Source organism: Clinocottus analis, unplaced genomic scaffold, assembly GCF_023055335.1.
Source record: "Clinocottus analis isolate CAN_PGR_092001 unplaced genomic scaffold, fCliAna1.0.p SCAF_7, whole genome shotgun sequence".
NCBI classification, from domain to species: Eukaryota; Metazoa; Chordata; class Actinopteri; order Perciformes; family Cottidae; genus Clinocottus; species Clinocottus analis.
In genome coordinates, this window is record NW_027176229.1 from 6,165,592 (window position 1) to 6,181,291 (window position 15,700).

Genomic DNA, 15,700 nt, shown 5'->3' on the forward strand with positions numbered 1-15,700 from the left:
ATTGTTTCAATTTTGATCCCTGAGGAAATGCACTTCTTCGCATTTTTGCTTCGAGTTCTTTGCGTAGATCGATAACAACTCAAATATCTGTCAATTAAACATGATGCGATGCTTAGCTTAGCTTAGCATAATGGCCGGAAACAGGTGTAAAGAATTAGCTCAGTCCGTATCTAACAAAATTTGCCTCCCAAAAGGTTTTTGAACAGATTAAATAAACACGATACTGTGAAACGTGGAGCTTTAGAGATCCTAGTTGTCAGATTATATTATGGTTTGACAGAGCCAGGTTGTGTTTTCCTGTTTATTTGTTTATGCTAAGCTCAGCTCACTGTCTTCTGTCTACAGCGTCTTGTGCACTGTGAGAGTAGTATCAATAGTTTCACCCCAGCAAGAAAAGGTATCTCCCAAAAAGTTGAACTATTCTTTTAGGTTTATTTGGTTAAAACTGTGATTTGAGTTGACAGCGTTCTTGACATATTAAACTTGTTCATGACCCGAGTTAACTTTATTTGCTCAAAGTGGTTTTGTGCAGTAGCAAGAGAGCGGGACATCTCTCTTCCCTTGTAGCTTTCGCCAAGTCAACATTTCATCTTGCTAAATTAGAGTGCGCCGTTAATTTTTTATATCCCTTCGTGTCATCATTCATGTTGAAATATTAGTAATAAAGAAAGGTGAGTTACACACCCGCAGCAGAGTTTTTCCCCGTAATACAGACCACCTGCTTTTTGTCTCTGCAGAGCTGACTACTGTACGGTCACGACTGCAGAAGCTTTGCACCGTCGAGTCAGTAAAATTACCTGGTTCCTGCTCGGCAATTAATCTGGTGCTGTTTTTCATATTCTGTGCAAAGTGACCACTATATTGTCACTGCTGTCCAGACGCAGCTCATCCATTTTAATTTGCGTTATGGGAATGTGTACTGACTTGGGTCAGACAGGACTGGGAATAGACTTCCTTTTGGTTGGCCTTCACTAAAATGTTATGTCATTGATTAAAAGTCAGGAAAGACATGAATTGCCAAAATAAAATGACCGTATAGCCTTTTTCTTCATTGGTTTGACTAGAATTTATGAAAGCTGGGCAGTATAGGGTCGTAAATGGTCAGATAGATGTATTAGTCTATGGGGAAATAGAAGCTTCTGAGTTAAAAAATAAAGTCGGAAATCGGAGGTGCCCTCTTCTATGCATTGAAATGACTTTTTGAGTCATATTACATTCTGACATTTAATTCAGGCAGCTGTATTGAAAGAGTCTGAAACTTTACGTTGCTGTAATTTTAATGATGATGCTGTTTCAGGGAGGGGCAGTTGTCCCCGGAGCAGTGGCAGAGGATTTATGGACGCTGCTCTGGAAACGAGGTCTACCACATCCGCTTATGTGACAGCAAGTTTTTCGGGGAGTATGATGGAAAGAGTTTCACCTACGCCTCCTTCCACGCCCACAAGAAGTTAGTAAAACTTCCACTCGCTTAATCTCAACACACTACAGTAATGTTCTAATGTGTGTGTGTGTCATTTTCCTCCCCCCCCACACCTCACAGGTACGGTGTGTGTTTGATCGGAGTGAAGAGAGAGGACAACAAGAGCATCCTTCTTAACCCGGGTCCCCGCCACATCATGGCCGCCGCAGACACCTGCTACTACATCAACATCACCAAGGAGGAGAACTCGGCCTTCATCTTTAAACAGGAGGAGAAGCAAAACAAGGGCCTGTCCGTCAGCGGCCTCTACGACGCACCCCCCAGGCTGCCGGTGCACAGCATCATCGCCAGCATGGGTGAGACTCTGAGCTGGGGGAAAAGAAAAAGACAGGAAAAGAGAATGTTTGGAAGTTAGTCAAGGGAGAAGAAAGGAAAAGGGGCGTAGAAGATGCTGTATACTCAGTTTTTACATTTTTTTACATAGGTTGGTTTCCATGTACACAGAGAAAATGGATGCTTTGTTGCTGATGCTTACTTACTCACACTTGTGAGTGGCGGCTGCCTTGGTGATGCTGTATGCTTTTCGCTGACTGTTATGCATGACTTTTTTTCTCACATGCGTTTTTTACTTTCTTGGCTGACATTATTGTGTTGTGCTTTTTCTTTGACCTGTGAAAGTTGATCAGGCCACTGCATATGGTAAGTTTGCGCATGATGCATCACTTTTTCCACACATTTTCAGTAGTCCTGCAATTTAAGGAGTAACTTTACAACTGATAGTATTATATACACCACAAGACTGTTATATTATAATTAATAATAACACCTTAACTCTTTATGTGTATTTAATGATCCCATAAAGGATTATATATGTATTGTGCATTTATAGTCATGTATATGATACATCTGATATAAAAATTGTGCATATATCATCATGTATCATACATGTATTCATGGATACATGTATTGTGCATATGTCATCATGTATCTGATATATCTGATATATGTCTTGTGCATATATCATCATGTATCTAATGTCTGATATGAAGCCATGAAGCCAGTATGATGTACTTTAGGGATATATATATATATATATATATATATATATATATATATATATATATATATATATATATATATATATATATATATATATATATATATATATATTATCGTGCAATTGACACACATACAATGTCAATACTGTTTGCATGTTCTTCTTTGTTGTAACTCTATAGTGCAATACATTTTCTCCTCAAGGTCAAACGTAGCTGGGTTAAATAAGGGGACAGATGCTGAACAAGCTAAACATGGACTTATAATACATACAGTGTGAAAAAGCACACGTGTGTTTTCTGCGATGCTTCTGGATTCATCAAGACATTTAGGGCTTAACACATTCCTAAAGTGCTGCACACGCTGTTTCTAAATGGCCGCAGAGTTTTCTGCTCGTGCAATAACCCCGTGTCGTTTTCAGGCACCGTGGCCATCGACCTCCAGAACCCCGATCCTCCCGAGGAGAGCGGCAAGCTGACCCTGCCGACGGAGAACGGCTCCGGAAGCCGCAGGCCGAGCATCGCGCCTGTCCTCGAGATCGCCGACTCCTCCGCCATTCTGCCCTGCGACCTCCTCAGCGACCAGTCGGAGGACGAGACCAACCAATCAGACGAGGAGGGTTCTGTCGGCTCAGAGTGAGTGACGTTATTGACCCGAAGAGATGTTGTGGTTTTGTATTGCCATGTGGCAATAAAACAAGTGGAACGTCATCATATTTGCGGGCGCCCCGTGCTATATATACTTGATTGATATCACATATCATCCTCTTCGTCATGTCTCAGTGATTCTATGAGAGATTGATGGGTTTGAAATGGGCATGTAATCCGTGTGTCATGAGGCTGTAATGACACGGCGGTGATGAATATGTGTCACGACAGGGAAGGTCAGCACTTAACTCTTAAGTGGACTCATGCTGTATGCCCTTATATAGATCTTTCGCCCTCAACGCTCCTCTATCAGTCAGAGTAATCAGTTCATCTCAGCAGTTTTGTTCTTCTCTTTTCCCTCCCTGTATGTGGTTTCATTAGATGGAGATAGCTTTAGGACAGATTGCATCTCACAGTCTGTTCCTCAGCCCATACAAGGCTTTTCGAACACTTTTTGAAACTGTTATTAAGTCTTATGAAGTTGGTCCTTCTAACCTCCGAGCCCCTATTACTGTGCCTCTCGACACCTGAGTAGTTTCTCTTCTTTAAGAAATGTCGGACACAGTAGTTGGGGAGATGGAGGCACCTGCACTGTCTGTAGGAAACAGACTGAGCTGCTCGAGGACCCACAGCGCCACCATGTGGCGGTTCGGTATGTGCATCCGTCAGAATCTCTTTTATTGGTAAACTAGAGGGCCCCGTGAAACGGATTAAGCTAATTGCAACCGGCCTTTTACAAATCAGAGCTCACGGAACCGTGTCGACACAATTGTTGCAAACAAAATGAGACTCATTTAAAAGGAATCAGTGTACTGAAAAAAGAGTTGCACCGGTAATTGCTGGTGTAGTTTGTATTGGGCCGGGATGAGTCTTTCGGGCGTATAAACATCACGAGCGAAAACTGATTTGAGCAATAAATGTTATGGTGGCAGTCATTCATGGACCAAGTAATGAAGGAAGGAAACTCTCTGTTCCCGGATGGACAGCATTCCTGGTGGATATCTCATACTTATAGGTCACATATGATATGTCAGTGAAGGCAACAGCCGGGGCCGGAGGGATTATATCTTTGGATTGTCCGGCCACATCATCTCAGGAACACCTGGAGGCTACTTCATTACATCTGGCACAACTTCAACTTGGACTCACGGATGAAATGATTAGAATTTAATGGTGAAAGGTCAAGGTCACTGTGACCTCCATAAACCACATTTTTGGCAATAACTCAAGTATCAATATACTAATAAAACTGGTGGTAATCCTCATTACTCCAGTGCGTTGACCCCTCGTTATTACAATGTTGTTAAAGTAAACTCTTGTTTCTTTTCCATCAGTTTCGTGAAGGGCTATCCTCCCAACTCGCCCTACATCGGCAGCTCCCCCACTCTGTGCCACCTCCTGCCACAGAAAGCTCCGTTCTGCTGCCTTCGCCTCGACAAGGTGAATCCACACAAAGGAACAGACGGGAACGGTTTAGGATTAAACCAAAATCTTTTTTTTCATACAGCTTGTCATGTTTTGTGAAATATCTGGGAAAAGCACAGCACGACTAAAACCTGATGGCCTTCCTGTTGAATTGTCTGCCCCCGTCCAGGGCTGCACACACAGCAGCTTTGAGGATGCCAAAGCGTACGGATTCAAGAATAAGCTGATAATAGTGTCTGCAGAGACGGCGGGAAACGGTCTCTACAATTTCATTGTCCCTCTGCGTGCTTACTATCGGCCCCGGAAGGAGCTCAACCCCATAGTGCTGCTGCTGGACTACCAGTAAGACCTCTACCTGTGCTATTTGTTTGTTCTCACTCCGACAGCGATGTAAAACCACAACTTCAACAACCCTTAAGAGTAACGTGTTAATATTGAGGCCTCTAACACGCGTACCTTCACCTAGAACTATGTCCATATATCACTGTGAAGATGAGATAGTATGCAGTTACACATGAGACTGATACAACTGTACATTCACATTGACGCAGGGTTAGTGGTATGAGAACCTCGTACTACAATTATTTATTATTTCTTAATTTAATTGATTTCCCAGTTTGCAAAAGATAATCTTTATATATGAGCATATCATCAGAGAGACTGAACTGCCTGCTGCGGATGAAGTTAGTCTCAATTGTTTTACATTGTTAATAAAAAAAAACGGTTCTTGAAGCTTAAAACTGTATGAAAGTGAAAAATATGTGAGGAAATGGATCTCTTTGTGCCTGTTTGTGTGTTTGTTTGCGTTCACCTTTGGACCCACGTGGGTTTGAAATGGATTTCTCTAAGTTTGTCATTTAAAGCGACCACAATGCAGCACAACTGGAGCTTTAGGTTAACGTGAGTTCAGGAGCAAGAGAGAAATGGCTCTTGCATTATTTAGTCCTCTGCGTAAGAACGCCTGGTTGTGTGTTAACGTTTGTGCGTGTTGTCGTGATCCCCACTGTATTCTAGTCCAGCTCGCTCTGAGTTCTCATTAACTTTGGCCAAATCTCTACGGTCGCTGAAACTAATAAAGTGAGCAGACGGAGGGCCCCCAAAAAAACTTGCGTTACGACTTTGGGGGTTCCCATAGCAACCAGTTAAATCCTCTCGCCCACTTTTTTTTTCTTTTCGCCGTCGAAATGAATGCAGTTGAAAAGTCTCCGCACCGCCCCGATCAATAAGTGAAGATCAGTAAATCGCAGCACCAGCGTCGTAATGCGTCCCCGCTGGTTTCAGAGGTAATTAGCCTGCGAGGCTCATGCGCTGTTTCCTGCTTCCTGTTTCCCACAGGCCAGATAACCACTTCTTAGAGGCCATTTGCTGCTTTCCAATGGTTTACTTCATGGCTGGCACAATCGATAAGTATGTGTTTTGATTACCTATAAACCTGTTTGTTGCCTCACTTGATTGATACGTTTAATGATCACGTTCATCTCAGTCGTAGCAACACACCGTTCTTTATGCCTCATGAATGAATCGTATTCTTATTCCCACACAGATTTTCTGGTTGTTACGATTATGACTTGGTAAACCAGGTTGGACCTTTAACTCGTAGGAAGCTTCGTTAATGAAGACGGAAACATTGCTGTTGTATGAAAATCAGTCAGCTTTGTGAACAGGGAGTGAACCAGTGCATTAGATCATTTTGTGATTGAAGATATATTGTGTTATTTTGTTAAAATATCATTTAAATCAGCATCTTGGTCACGTGTTCTCCATTTCATCAATCTTAGCATGTCGTATGTTCACATGCGCGAACACATGATCCCCAGTGAGCAGCTCAAGCGTCACGCCTCGCAATGTTATAGCTGTAATGCTAATAAGACTAACCTCTACAGTACAGTATGCCATTAAATGTTCTTAAAAAGTATAGTTTAGTATGTCCTTAAAATAAAACATGATGAATAAATAGTGATAATAAAGTATATTATTTAAAATTCGTTGAATATGTGATTTTGCCAATCAAACATCTTAGACTTTTTAACAACATTTTTGTATGACTAAGTAAAGTATGTCGGAAGAAATTCTGTAAAAATATAGAAATGCCATTTTAAAAAAGTAATGTAATTAAAAGTTATGGTATAGCACCGTATGTCCTAAAATATGTAAAACAAAGTAGTATGTCAAAAAATAAAATATGTAATTTAATGTCATCGTATAGCATGCCATGAAAACATTGTAGTTTAGTATTTCCTCAAAACATGTCATAAAAAGTTAATGGATTAGATTAGAGATTCCTTCATTAGTCCCACAGTGGGTACTTTTCAGAATTACATCAGCATACCGGGTAGATAGTGATTAAAAACTTTGTGACATAGTATGCTCTAAAATGTACTAATAAAACATGTATGAAGTCAGTTTGTGATTTAAAAAAAAAAAGGATCAAAGTCATATTCTAATATTTCTTACAATTTGAGTAGTTTAACTTTATAATAACATGTAAAACCTTCTGTAACACAATCTGTGTACGCGGATAAATATAAATACATTCGTCACCATCCTCATAACATCCAGGATGGAAAATGTCCTGTCGAGTCACGCCGTTATGAACACTGTTGTTTTTATGAATGGACCAGCTTGGACAACCTGCTTCAGTGTGGCATCATTTACGCCGACAACTTGGTGGTCGTGGACAAGGAGAGCACCATGAGCGCCGAGGAGGACTACATGGCCGACGCCAAGACCATCGTCAACGTCCAGACTATGTTCAGGTAACGCTGGGAGAGCGCGCCAGTGTGTGGAAACGAGCTGTGAACAGTTGATTAACTTCCTTATCGCTTCTCGTTAAGATGCTGCAAAGCAAACGCTTGTTCTCAGCGTTCGCCAAAAGACAAACTGCAGTTGCCAAAAACACTCTTTTATTCAGCAACCCAAATTAAAAAGCATCAATCACTGCCTCGTGGGGTCTTCGGCTCAGCACAAAGCATGTCTTCCCTCCGCCAACATCCCTCTCTTTTGATCTCTCCCTCGCTCAGGTTGTTCCCGAGTCTCAGCATCATCACGGAGCTCACGCACCCGTCCAACATGAGGTTCATGCAGTTCAGAGCCAAGGACTGCTACTCACTCGCTCTCTCCAAACTGGAGAAGGTGAGCGCTTTGCAGCTGCGTTATGACGCTTTGGCCTTGTCTTCTTTCGCCGTTTCCTTTCTGAAAGAAACTCTGGGGGTCCATTCCTGTTTTCAAAGCTGCGTTATGGAAGACGATCTGCAGCACTGTAATGTTTCAAATGAGTCTTAATGGGATTGAGGGAATCGTGTAGTTCTTCTTAACTTTGACAACTTCTATATGTTCATTATTTTGTGCAATCTAAGTAAAACACACAGGAATTGTAAAGAATGTCACCAAGATGCTCGGCCTTTATTAGGATCTTAAAGTCCTCTTTGGAAATGCGCGACAGAGCAATAGCTCGGTAACATAATCGTAACACCGGGTTGCTCGGTTCCTCTCTTCAGGTGGAGCGCGATAAGGGCTCCAACCTGGCCTTCATGTTCCGGCTGCCGTTTGCCGCAGGCCGGGTGTTCAGCATCAGCATGTTGGACACGCTGCTTTACCAGGTGGGAAAACAAAGCTCATAGCCATGATCCATGGTAACCCTAATGTTTGCGGCCGGGCTCGTTCCCAGTAGTTCACCGCTGTCCCCCTGCTGTGCTCTAACAGTCGTTCGTTAAGGACTACATGATCGCTATCGCGAGGCTGCTTCTTGGTCTGGACACGACGCCCGGCTCCGGGTACCTGTGTGCCGTGAGTAGGAGCGTTCACAACTGCCGAGCGTTGGCGCGTTTGAGGTAAATGAGTTTGTGCTCGAATCTGCTTGGTTTCTTATCCTCCGTCCTCAGATGAAGATCACAGAAGAGGATCTGTGGATCAGGACTTACGGACGGCTCTTCCAGAAGCTTTGTTCCTCCAGCGCCGAGATCCCCATCGGGATCTACCGCACTGAGTCGCACATGTTCTCAACCTCAGAGGCAAGTTCTGGTCCGGCTGCAACTTCCAGTATTCATTCTCTAATTTTGGGTTGAGATGATGCCTTTTTTTGTTTCTTTTTCAAATTTTCCGTTATTAACTTTTATTTCACTCCTCCTCCTGCTGACCTCTCATTCTACCTTTTTTCTTTCTTTTATGACATTCAAAATGTTTCTGTTCGTCTGTCGTTCTTTGCTCCTTTTTGCATATCTCTCTACAAATTGTTTAATGCCAGGAAAAAGAAAAAAATATGCATTTGAGCCAACTTTCACTATGTTTTGTAACCAGTGTGATAAATAAGAATGAAACCAGCTCAATATGATACTTAGCAGGTTATGCAAGCGGCTAACGTCAGATCCAAGCTCACCAGCCACAAACTAGAAATGTTACACTGCTAAAAGGTGTTATAATGGAATTGTAAATGTACCTTATTTAATAACGAATGTGCAAACTTTTGAGCCTTTTGGATGATTTGGTTTGCTTTGAATGCCTCCATCTTTTATTGCATTTTCTTTTTGTTTGGATGTCTTTTTGTCTGTCTCTTGTTTCAGTGCAAGGACAGTTACGCACAGGTAAGATCCAAACGTGCTCCTTTATAATTTGGATATTTTCCTCAAATGTCTTCTTTTTTGCTTTCGGCACACAGCAACCAATCATTTTTTACTGACATTTTTCTGGCATAACACCATGTAAAGCTCATTACTGTCACATCTTGATATAGCAGCCACCTGAAAATATGCACTTGCAGTAGCATTAATTATGAGCATTGCTGTTATTGTGACACACGCAGGCGTTTCTTTAAAAAAAAAAAAAAAACTGAACATAAATAACAAATCCGTGGAGCCGACGCCAACCGGTTCACGCATGGTATCCAGCGATAACACTGCCACCCTGCGATCCCAGTCTCAGGTGTCCATAAACATGCAGCAAGGCGAGCAGCACCGTGAGCGAGGAGAGTCCTGGAAGGAGAAGACGTCCCACAGAAACTCCACCACCAGTGACCAGTCGGAGCACCCGCTGCTGAGGAAGAAGAGCATGCAGTGGGCGCGGCGGCTGAGCAGGAAGACCACCAAGCCGTCCAGCAGAGCAGAGCGCATCTCGCAGCAGAGACTCAACCTGTACCGGCGCTCCGAGCGACAGGAGCTGTCCGAGCTGGTCAAGAACCGCATGAAGCACCTGGGCCTGCCCACCGTGGGATACGGTGAGTGGACCGGCTGCAGAGAAGTGATGAGCAGTCTTTGCTCTACGTAGCCGTAATCGCAACGCAGTGGTTTATGATTCATGATTTATTATGTGTATAGCAGGACTAAGAACTTTTATTTGATTAATTCATAGTTATTTCAGCATAATTCGTCATAATGTGCATGGAAATGTATAACGATGCAAAAAGTAATATTTTTTTGCAGATTGGAGTCTCAGTACTATAAACATGTCTTGAAGGCCACAGCAGGAGGCAGAAATAATGACATTGGTTGTGTTGAACCTCAGTGGGGAGGGGCCTAAAAATCTCAGATTTAAGGTTGGAGCGTGTTGTGACAGTCGCTGCTGCTGATCGACGTGTCGTGCACGTCGATCAAGTCACAGATTTAAATTTTAATGTGTTAAATCACAGATTTTAATTTTCTAGTTCATACTGTTAATCATTAATATCATGTAACATTTTATAGTATGTCTTACATAACTTGCATACAGCATATTTGGTATAGCATGACATTCAATTGTCATTAGAAAAGCCACAGTATAGTATGCCATGAAAACATTTCAATAAAAGTCATACTGTAGTAAATTATAAAATGTCACCAAAAGGCCAAAAAATTGTTTCATAAAAATCCAGTCAAGTACCTCAAATATTTATTTTTCATTTTTTAAATATCAAAGTATAGTATATGCCATTAAAACATTATACAAAAATATATAGTCAGAAAATGTTACAAAAATTTATGTTATAAAAAATTAAAAATGTAGTATTTCATTAAAAACATAGTATAGTATTTAAATAAACGTAATTAATAAAAGTCATGCTGAAGTTTCCTGTAAAAATGTCATCAATGTATGCCATCAAAAATGTGATCAAAACAAAACGAAAGACGAGCTGCGTCCAGTTCTACAGTTTACATAGATAGATATTCAAAATGTAATACATTTTTGTTGAATTAATAGTTGGATAGAAACTCTGATACTGCGACGTCTCCAGATGTCACAGCACAACGCAAGCTGCAGCATGAGCGCTGCACTCAACAGTCGGTCCGGTTCGCTTCTGGCTACGACAGCTAGCATGAGCGTGAGCGCCATACAGCGCTGAAGACGACTCACGGCAGCGCTTCAGCTCCGGTGAGGACGCGTTAAAATCAAAATCCTTTTGATTCTAGAAAAAAAGTATGACTCCAGGGGATTGTTTGGCTCCACCCACTCGCAACCAATTCATTTATTTCAGCCGCGGGTGCAGCTGTGTTAAAAAAAAAAAAAAGAGAGAGAAAAAACTCCAATCTGTGCTCCTGTCATTCAACGTCATCTTACTGCCTCATAAGACGCGGCGCTGTGGGTCTTGGTGGTACAAATCATTGACATCGCACTACATCGTCATCATCATTGTCATCACCGTCATCCTTTTGAACATTTCATTTTGTCACGTCAGTTTCACACCCCTCCACCTCTCCCTCCACCACATCCCACGTATCACGGTCACCATCCATCACCACACGTGGATGCGAGCGCGTCACGCATGGCGATGCAGGAGCACCAAGCCGCGTCTCAATCTGCATTTGATCAGACTTGCAGTTTGCCTGCACTCTTATCTGCTCACGTCTTTTTTTTTTTCTACCTTTCTTTTTCTTTAGTTCCTCTCTCCTCCCAGCTTCACGCTTCCAAAACAAAACGCAGAATCACGCTCCAGATGTGCACGTGCTAAATAGACTCTGTAACGTGTCAATTCAACACGCTTCAGGGTAGAAACCCAAAAGCGCAGGAATCATCGTATGACCGTGAATGCCGGCGTGCTGTTCTGCATCGCAACGCGTCAGACGAATACTTTGGAAGTGATTCTGTGCACCACCGCCTGGCTGCTTTGCATCGCTCTCACCATTTTAGTTTTTAAAGTTATTTTTTAAACTGCAAATGCATTTGCTGCCTGCCTGATCTTTTTCTTGTTTCCTCCCCTCTTCCTATGTTCTTTTCTTCTTCTTTTCTCTCTCTCTCTCTCTCTGATTCTTCTATCTTCTACCTTTTGGCCTGTAGAGGATGTTTCTAATCTCACTGCGAGCGATGTCATGAATCGAGTAAATCTAGGATATTTGCAAGGTAATTTTGTGTGCTCTTTTTAACACATTTACAACTATGTGAGTGGCTTCGTTCCATCTCGTGGGTAAAAGGAAGTCGTCCTTTCTCGAGCATCCTTTGAAGATTAACACTCAATTTATACACAGATCTTGATTCATCCTTTTTTTAAAGATGTGTGTTTATCCACGTTTTTTGTCTGATCTTTCTTAGACTGCTTCTAACGTTTGTAGTTAATTCTAAATGAGCAATATAGGATATTGAAGTTGACAGTGAATGCCGTTGCTTAGAGTTGCAGGACATTTCAGAGCACCCGTACACAGAGGGGACCAGGCCGCCAGGTTAGCGGGTTGAGCACAGTACTGCAACTTTACTGCATGAGTGTGTCTGTGTGCGTGCCTTTTTGTAAAAGTGCGTGCGTGTGTGTTTCAGTGGTAGATCAACAGCCTATCTCTCACTACCTCGCTCTACTATCCCTCTCTCTCTTTTCCTGGTCTTTCCTGCATTGTGTTCCCGTGAGGTGACGTCCCGAGTGGCTAGAGCACTGCGGGGCCGCGAGTATGGCTTCAAGAGCGGAGCGGAGCGCATTATGTCTGTGGATGGAAGGTTAGAAGGAGGACTAAAGTTCACACGGTGGATATAAATAAGGACATGTAGCGGAGGTGTCCTGGTGTAGAAAATAGAGAAACTGCGGTTTTCCTATTTCCATAAACACTTATACCATGGCCACTCGACCGCACGCCACAACAGAGGTTGTTTGTGTTCCCCTGCATTTCTTAAACATGTTTGTGGTTTGCTCCAGGTCTGCTAGTCAGACTCAGAGTGCCGTTACCAGAGCGGTTTAATCCAGTTTGTGCACTGACTCAGTCTTTAACCTGTCAGTAGCTCAGCACTTTAGATATGAGATGACAGGAGACTGTGATGTCGACGCGCTGACTTCAAATGTAAAGCTCTTAATCCCTCAAATCAGTTAGAAACTTGTTTTTGATGACCCCAGGGGTTTAACTTCTAAAGACAAACTGAAGAGAGTTAGCTTTAAAACAGAGAAGAAGAAATAAACAGAAACGTATGAACCTCGACCAAACTTATGATATTAATCAATGCCCAATTTTCAGTACTCATTACTAGTTGTGATTACTACCCAGTATTATAGATTTCTAGCATTAACTATTGAACTTTTTAGTCCTGTCTGGGCCGTAGCTGTCAGAGTACAGGAAGAGCTGCGTGTCTTTAGCTTCTACCTTCAGCTGATGTCGACACGGTTTGAATATTCTGCAAAATGGGGAACAAGAAAAAAACCTAAACGCCAGAAAAAGTGGCCAATTAAAGTCTGTTTGATCCACCCTCGACAACAGAGCCACAACACAACTCTTTTAATAAACCCAGTGACTCAACACTTTCTGCACTGCATTGTGATGCAGATTGTTCTTCTGTGGCCGTGGTATAAACACATTTAATACACCGAGTACTCGACAACAGCAATGTGTGGATTAGAGGAGAAAAACTCAATTGGTCCAGTCCGCAACATCACTCCCATGTTTCTCTCTCCACTTCCGAGCTCGTGCTGCTCTTCCCCCCCGTAGAGGTCGCGTGCCTCGCCAGCAGCAGGTGGCGCTCTTCCACTCTCACACTCCCAATGCGTTCTGCTTCACTCGGTTCGGTTCCAGTCGCTCTGCGTTTGGTCCAGTCTGCCGGATGCTGGAGCATGTCCCTGTGTGTCTGTGTGTGTGTGTGTGTGTGTGTGTGTGTGTCTGTGATGACATGGGAGGGAGGCTGAGTGTCGTCCGTTGGCATGGCAACTTGCCGCCTTGGTCCAGTGTGGAATGCGCAGGAGAGAAAAAAAGAAAAAGAAAAAAGGGATGCGATGGGGATCCATTTGTCGGATTTGTTGCGAAGCCGCGGACGCCGCTGCATGCCGGCTCCGCTCTGAAGCTGCGCATGGGGGCGTGTCCGTCTCAGGCAGCATGGGCCTCCCCTTGTTCACTCAGTGCCCTCAGTAACGGTCAGCCCTTCTCTCTCTCCCACCCCGCCTGGCTTTATAAAGGGCCACAAGCAGGTGGGTTGTCACGGACACACCTGTGCCCTCCTTTCCCTCCCTCCGTCCATCACGTAAAGCAAGTAGGAGCCGCCGCCAGAGAGCACTCAACACACACACACACACACACACACACACACAGACACACACACAAAGACATAAAGACAGAACCATGAATCATCAGGGGAGCGAGTGTAACAGTCCGTTTCCTCTTATTGATGCCTTAAGAAGATCTTAAATCTCCGTAGTGCAGAACAGTTCCTTCGGTTATTTGAAGTATTTTGGAAAAGCAGTAAACGAATATTGTTGCAACTGTTAATGTACATATGATGTGGAAACAGTTTACAGGTAACATTTATATATATATAGACAGCTGAGTTATACAATGAACTGATGAACTACATAATATACTCTATTAGCTAAAGAGGGATTATTAAAACATTTCACAAATACAGAAAACCTTTGTTGAATAATCATTTAATTAATTTAGTAGAATATTAAAATATATCTTGATAAAAATTTTGATTACATGAATTAAGGATTGTTCTGCTGATTGTTTAAACCTTTAAATATCAACATTGATATCGACCTAAAAAAAACCCCATTATTGGTCGGGCTGTTAACTGGATCGATTGGAGCATCAACTTGTAAATTCAGCTATTTATTTCCATTTAAAAACTGTATTGATAGCATGATTTACATATATTCAATTAGATTAGGTAACAGCAATGACTTATTTGTAAGTTAAAGGGTAATCGTTAACAGTTGTAACAAGAATCTCTTGGACTCTCCTCACTGAACGATTGGAAACGAGGGATCTCATGTTGTTTAACGGTTAGAGCGCTCACTCGGTGGCTGATGAGCTCTGTGATGGAAGAAGACGACGGACGACTCCAGAGCAGCACTGAAGGTCTGCTCTGTCTCTCCTTCCAGACGAGATGAACGACCACCAGAACACGCTGTCCTACGTCCTCATCAACCCGCCGCCCGACACCGTGCTGGAGCTCAACGACGTGGTGTAAGAGCTTCTCTTGTGGCTTTGGGAACAAAAGCAATCGTGTCATGTGAAATGCAATGAGTGCCTTCAGTATGACACACTGAAGGAGTAATAAGTAATGTCTCGCTCGTACCAGATGCGCCCAACGACTGAACGCACAAGATTGCACAGTCCTGAATGATAGATTACAGGTTGGAATCTGACATTTTCAGATGTTGATGGCATGTTTACGCCTTCATTTAAACTTCAACACTAAGAAACAGCCGATGGTCCAATGGCGTAGCGCGAGACGAGCGGTGACATCACTTCCTTTTCCTTTGGTTGTACAGCAGCTTAAAGTATTGAACACGTCACCACTTGTCTCAGTAAATATATTTCTAAAAGGTGCTGTTGACATGAAATGTTCAGCAGTTGGAAACAACAAGTAGTTACATGCAATACAATGGAAAGACAAGGGAAAAGTATTGAACACTGACGCAAATGTATTTAATTCTTGGTACAAAGAAACTGCTCATGCATTGCTCAGATGTGATTTTGGCTCATTTTTCCACACAAACAGTCTTTAAATCTTGAAGCTTCTGTTGGAACTCTGATCTTTATCTCTTTTCCATAGATTTCTATTGGATTACACTCACTAAATATAATATACTAAATATATTTTGTGAGGAAAAAGCTGCTGTTTCTTTTATGACACTACTGTTAAGAAGCAATAACTTGGTGGTAAAACCTTGCAACACAAACTGGTGTAGCGTCACGTCGCCCAGTAGAAAGCTGCGGGTGGGCGTGGCGCCCGGACTCGAGTCCATACGCACCAGCTGATGCTGACTTCGTCCTCACAG

The 15,700-nt window shown here is 42.6% G+C and overlaps 1 protein-coding gene across 17 annotated transcripts in view; it reads left to right on the forward strand.

The window, feature by feature from the left end:
• Positions 1-15,700, forward strand: part of LOC137805005 (potassium channel subfamily T member 1-like) — a 63,626-nt gene that overhangs the window by 44,874 nt on the left and 3,052 nt on the right. For 5 of the 17 annotated variants that reach the window (XM_068604609.1, XM_068604615.1, XM_068604614.1 and 2 more), the window contains 18 exons: positions 1,298-1,447; positions 1,541-1,776; positions 2,099-2,119; positions 2,898-3,111; positions 4,458-4,563; positions 4,718-4,890; positions 5,884-5,955; positions 7,170-7,304; positions 7,569-7,680; positions 8,046-8,147; positions 8,251-8,334; positions 8,430-8,558; positions 9,108-9,128; positions 9,460-9,757; positions 11,791-11,853; positions 12,120-12,170; positions 13,874-13,885; positions 14,798-14,882. In XM_068604609.1, coding sequence (XP_068460710.1) covers positions 1,298-1,447; positions 1,541-1,776; positions 2,099-2,119; positions 2,898-3,111; positions 4,458-4,563; positions 4,718-4,890; positions 5,884-5,955; positions 7,170-7,304; positions 7,569-7,680; positions 8,046-8,147; positions 8,251-8,334; positions 8,430-8,558; positions 9,108-9,128; positions 9,460-9,757; positions 11,791-11,853; positions 12,120-12,170; positions 13,874-13,885; positions 14,798-14,882 — 2,064 coding nt within the window. The remainder of the gene's footprint in view (positions 1-1,297; positions 1,448-1,540; positions 1,777-2,098; positions 2,120-2,897; positions 3,112-4,457; positions 4,564-4,717; positions 4,891-5,883; positions 5,956-7,169; positions 7,305-7,568; positions 7,681-8,045; positions 8,148-8,250; positions 8,335-8,429; positions 8,559-9,107; positions 9,129-9,459; positions 9,758-11,790; positions 11,854-12,119; positions 12,171-13,873; positions 13,886-14,797; positions 14,883-15,700) is intronic. The other 12 variants (XM_068604617.1, XM_068604626.1, XM_068604622.1 and 9 more) reach the window with 10 other exon arrangements.